The following is a 6,000-nucleotide window of genomic DNA, read 5'->3' on the forward strand; positions in this document are numbered from 1 at the left end:
AAATTGATCTACAACAGTAAACGTTTTACAGTCCTGAGTGTTTCCTGGAGCCTCGTCCCACAGGGAAAGAGAGAAAAGAGATGAAAATGTGAAAGGCCAGGGGCTGTTCAGTGAAACTCGGGGCCTGGGGGTGACGGGGTGGGGGATTACTACAAATTAAATAAAATCATATCATTCAGCCAAGTGAACGGGCAGTGACCTGCTAAAAGAGTCTAAAACTCACCAGAATGTTCCTGTTGTGCCTAAAATAACTTGAATGTTGAACCTTGAGTGTCTTGAAGGTGGAAAAGCACACTCTGTAGTAATAATATAAGAGTTTGTATTTTATATTGAGAAAAAAATATAAACATAAATTACAGTTTGTTCCGGCCAGATTAAGCTATAAAATATTTCAGAACATGATTAGCTCACGGCCGTTTTGTTCTAGTGGAAGTAGCACATGGAGGTTAAAAAGTTGGAGACCCCTGTCCTAAGATCAACTCAATCAATCAAATCAAAGCAAAATAATAAAACCGTAAAATAGCAATAAATAAGTCAAGTTAATAAAACACACAGAGGACCACGCAATGTTAAACGTTAGAGAATTTAAGACTCACACAGGACTGGACCAGGTCAAAATCATCTTAAGATCAGACTTCAGCATAATAATATAATCCATTTATTTGTTCAGCACGTGTTATAAACCAAACACAATTGTGCTTCCAGTGCTCGTAAAAAAATATAAAACAGTCAAATATTAAGACCCTAAAGCAGTAAATACATACTCGGAAACATTAAATAGTAGCTACGACAAATGGAATACAATTGTAAAAGAGTAATAAAATAATAATTCAAAAAAAGAGGCCACAACTCGTACAGTGTTAAAATCCAGGGAATAAAGTGTGGAGCTGTTCTAAACAGGGACTAAACTGGGACTAAACTGGGACTAAACTGTGTCTAAACCGGGACAAAACCGGAACTAAACCCGGGACTAAACCCGGGTCTGAACCGGGACTAAACCTGGTCTGAACCGGGTCTAAACCGGGACTAAACCGGGACTAAACCGGGACTAAATTGGGGACTAAACCGGAACTAAATTGGGGACTAAACCGGGACTAAACTGGGACTAAACTGGGACTAAACCGTGTCCAAACCGGGACAAAACCGGAACTATACCCGGGACTAAACCCGGGTCTGAACCGGGACTAAACCTGGTCTGAACCGGGTCTAAACCGGGACTAAACCGGGACTAAACCGGGACTAAATTGGGGACTAAACCGGGACTAAATTGGGACTAAATTGGGACTAAACCGGGTCTAAACCGGGTCTAAACCGGGTCTAAACCGGGTCTAAATTGGGGACTAAACCAGGACTAAAGCTCTCCAAATGAAAAAAACAGAAGACGAGGACCCCCCGCTCGCCTGTTGACTCCGCCCTCTCTCCTGCAGGACCGCAGCCTGTTCCACCCGGTCAGCAACAGCTGCATCGACAGCAACCCGACAGAGAGGCGAGTCTTCATGAACACATGTGACCCGTCCTCTCAGAGCCAGCAGTGGGTCTTTGAACGGACTAATGCCACCGTCCTGGACCACTTCAACCGAGGGGACCCCCACTGAGCGCCCGACGCTTGAAGGGGAATGAGCCGCGTGCGGAGAAGCGGTCCGACTGCACTGTAGCCACTTCGCCATGTTTCTTCTGGAATTGTAGCTGTGACGGGTTCTCTTGTTCTTCTGATTATGACTTGTTTTGGTGTGGTACAACCTGTGGTAATTATCAAGAAAATGTGCAAAAGAAACGTTGAAAATGACAGGGAGTATAGAGCTGAGTTGTTAAGCAGAATCCCTCTGTGATGTCATCAAAAGGGGTGTGGAAAATATACAAAATTTGATACTAATTGATACTAAAACTGGTCTCAAAACTAGATACTCCTTTAAACGAGTATCAATATCACAATAACAAGAAAAATAAGAAAAAAATTTACCCTTCCTGAACTGTTTTACAATTAAAATGCGGTTTATCAGAATAAGAATAAAGGAAGTACTATTATTATGTGGCGAAAATGTTTAAAACCGTGACCCAAAAAGAGCATGTTTATTATCTTTATGGAATCAAAATTGGTATCGAGAATTGGGAATTGAAGTATCGTGACAACACTAGTCATCAATAAGCGACATTCCATCCAAAATGTACAGCAAACTAGACAGTTTAAACAAAATAAAGGTGTTATTCTGTAAGATTATTTGTCAAATCAAACTAGGGCGTCCTGTAAATGCATTTTGGCCCTTATTTACAATATGGCAGTGATAGAATTACCTTGAACAAACCAGGAAAGTCTTAAATATAATCATGTTGTGTGTCGTCCAACCTGTCAAAAGCACTTTAACAGCAGCTTAAATAATCCACTGCTCCAAAACTTCAAACATATTATTATTGACGTGAATTTCCACATTGCTGGAGTTATGTTCCCACAGAAATAAAAAAGCTGAACATAAGTTAAAGACAGAAGAGGACAAAAGGTCTTCAAGGGAGAAGGGCAAGAATGATGAAGAACACTGTTATGACCTGAGCGTTTGTCGTCAATCACACAACATCCACTAACTTGATAAACTAGTTCAAACCAATGCTAACCCTAACACTTTTCCATGTCTGAAGTACAGGAACTATGTTGAGAAAAGAGAAAATGTTTTGGGGAAACTTTTCAGACTCTTTACACCTAAACTGGACCAAATTCCCTGATCAATCTCCTTTGTTACCCTTTTTCCCCGAAGTTTTTCTTTCTTTTTTGTGTGCTTATGAGTTGAAATTGCTGCTTATATCTGACCGGGCCACTGACTCAGACAGAGCCGCCTGATTGGCCGAGCCGCGGGGAGGGCGGGGCATAATGCACTTAGCGTTTTTGATAAACTTGAATGACATATTAGTGCCTTGAGAGTGAGACACGAGTGTGACAAACAGGGTCCGAAAGAGCGGAGCGACTGGGCAAGGCCCCGCCAAGCGCCGCCGACCCACACGAAACGTTTTAATCTGTTTGTAATTAACAGAAAATAATAATAAAGACGACAACAAATACATTCCAATCCACAGTTTCTAAATGATTCTATGTTTCCATCATTCTTTTATGAAACAAAAAAAAACATTGACAATGAGTTCGACTATTTTCTATTAAAAAAAAAAAAAGTCAGTCGTTTGAAATAAAATGTTTGGGGAGGCGGGACTTGGCAAGCGGCCAATCGCAGAGCTGTGTTTTGAATATATATTTGAATGACACGTGTATTTGCTGTGAATCGAGACTTCCCTCTGCATTTTCCTGCCTTCAAACGCATTCTGCCCAAAAACTCATCTTCTTTATACTGTGTTAGTTGGTGGTCTCTTTGTGTTGGACCCCAGGGGGCCCCTCTTTTCCTTTCTGAATGTTGTTTTATGTTAAATGTGTGTGCGGTGACCAGACGTTCCAACCAGCTTCTCTTATGTCTTATTTTATTCTAATTTATTTGTACAAAGCTTCAATCTGCAAACGACGACCGTAATGACAGACGCAATCACGGCGTGCAAATTATGAAATACTAATGTAAGTCATGGATTTGTTTACTTCTGTGCTCTCGGACGGACGTAAAATGCAACTTTATCAAGAAAAGCTTACGTTTTTCACACTGTAACTTCTTATTGTTTGGGGTCTTATAATGTTCTCAATCCGTGTTTTCAGCCGTGTTTTGTGTCGTTTTGTTTCATTCACATGTTCAAGTCTTCCTGCAAACTTGTGTGTGTTTACCAAACTACACAAGATGCATTTCAACTTTGCATCGTTTCAAATTAGGCTACAACAATAGCTGCTCGCCTCACACTTTGTTAAGAGCAATCTGGACGTTTTTTACGCTCAGAAATCAAAACCGAAGTACGTTTATTTGGACTTTCAGGCGTTCTTCTTAATCTGTGTGTGAAATGTTAAAGACGCCTGGTTTAAGCATCATTTAAGACCTTTACATTTTACGTCAATCATGTCTTTGTATTATGTTGTGTTATGTTAGCTTTAGACATAATTTTTTTTGCTGTTTGACATGTCGGGTGTTTCGTTTTGTTGCCGACCGTCTCGGTTTGGTCGATGTGATGTATCTGCAAATGGAAGTGAAACGGGAACATGATGATGAAGTCCAGCTGCGTCTCAAGGTTTAGTCCCGGTTTAGTCCCGGTTTAGTCCCGGTTTAGACCTGGTTTAGTCCCGGTTTTGACCTGGTTTAGTCCTAAATTGAACCAAACCAACCTTAAAAGACTGTTGTTTCCTGCCATATATTTGTGGCTGAAATGGGCCCAGCAAAAGTAGAACTGAGATTCTAAGGACGACTTCATTGTCCCGGTAAAGAAATGCAATGCTCTGTCGGGACGTCAAATGCGAAAGAAAACATCATGAGTTAACGATTATGACTGAAACTGTGTGAAATCTCCTCCAACACGTTAACATTTCTCAAGATTGTGACCAGCTTTATGAAATTTAACCAAAATAGAGTAAATGTGACAAATACTGCCATAGAAAACCACTTAATTTTGCTTCTAAAATGGTCACGATTCTTGTTGTTTAGTCCTTACGATTATATTGTGTATAAATAATACCGATTATTGATTAACCGCACGATCTTGACGTCGCTAGTGCGTGCCCTGCTTTATTAAATCAAACGTTTTGCTTCTAAAATTGTCACATTTCTAATAATTGAACTAAAACTGACCTAACGTTTTATTCTACGAGAAGCAGGAAGTGCGGCGTTAGCATACTAATGGTTGTTAGCTTTACCCGTGAGAGTGGAGGAAAAAACTGTTATAAACTCATAACGGTAAATATTTAGAGTGCTCTGAAGGCGAGTGAGGGATGCACGAGGACGCACTTACACTGCCAATAAACATAACTTTGCTCGCGAGACAAAACGCCAGCGGAGCTAAACTCAATTTCAATTTCATGTTATAAATGAACCGTCAAACGCAACGCGACTTCTTATAAACATTGGAACCTACTCAATCCCCATCTGCAGGTACGTCACAGAGAAACCGAGGCTGAGCTGAACGTTCAAACGCTTCAATCGATCACAACGCATCGTCCGACCACAAAAGTGACAAAACGTTGAAATAAATCCAAGCGCAAAACGACACATTTCCGTGACAACCGTTTGTAAATTTTTGTAGGGCGCGCGCGTGCGGCTAACGCGTCATTCTGCTGCACGTTTAGTTTGTGTCGTTTTGGGTCGACGTCTTTATGCCGTCTCGTGTTTTATGTGTTTCATGTTTTATGTTGGTAGCATTTCTATTCTGGGGAACAAAATAGCCTCATACAAATATTAAAATACTCTCACAGAATTATTGACATTGATTTTAATTGTAAGAAAATAAGATTATTCAAACACAATTTGGGATTTTGTGGTCTCTATTCTTTCGTGGTCTCTACTCTCTCCAAATGTTTCAATCTGTTTTTGTTCTTTTCGGAGTCTAAATTAAGTTTGTGTTTTTGTGGGCAGAGGTTTTTAAACTGTGCAATTTTCTCTTGGAGGAACTGCACATTTTGTATCTCGAGCAGAAGCTTTTTTTCTACTGACATAGCACCTGTAAAGCTGTATTTAGATATTTAACAAAGGTATAATTCAGATGGAAATGTGTCATATTTTTCCTGTCGGATAAAAGTTTCTATATTTGGACAAAGACTTGGATTGTGTGATTTGTGTGGCTAAAAAAAATACTCTGTAAACTCTTGTATTATGGCCCTTTTGAAAAGCAGCTGCGGGTTAAGCAGTAAGTAAGTTGAGGTAAGTTAAGTCTTGAGGTAAGTTAAGTCTTGAGGTAAGTTAAGTCTTGAGGTAAGTTAAGTCTTGAGGTTAGTTAAGGTAAGGACAATAAAAGAAGAAACATACAGGCAAGAGACACAATACAAGTGGCATAAAATTCCAGTCCAAGCGTTTGTCCTGGAACCACACAGTTGTCAGTTCAATCTTACATATACAGACTATTGATTTGTCAGTTTTCTCTCCACACATACAGTCTTTC

The 6,000-nt window shown here is 40.0% G+C and overlaps 1 protein-coding gene across 1 annotated transcript in view; it reads left to right on the top strand.

Moving 5' to 3' along the window:
* Positions 1–5,660, top strand: part of LOC140360652 (polypeptide N-acetylgalactosaminyltransferase 10-like) — a 90,632-nt gene extending 84,972 nt beyond the window's left edge. The window contains exon 12 of the mRNA XM_072445974.1: positions 1,428–5,660. Coding sequence (XP_072302075.1) covers positions 1,428–1,595 — 168 coding nt within the window. The 3' untranslated portion in view covers positions 1,596–5,660. The remainder of the gene's footprint in view (positions 1–1,427) is intronic.
* Positions 5,661–6,000: the final 340 nt, after the last annotated feature.

The sequence above is a fragment of the Eucyclogobius newberryi genome, unplaced genomic scaffold (genome assembly GCF_026437365.1).
Source record: "Eucyclogobius newberryi isolate DKJ021-1_F unplaced genomic scaffold, fEucNew1.0.hap1 SCAF_15, whole genome shotgun sequence".
Taxonomy (NCBI): domain Eukaryota; kingdom Metazoa; phylum Chordata; class Actinopteri; order Gobiiformes; family Gobiidae; genus Eucyclogobius; species Eucyclogobius newberryi.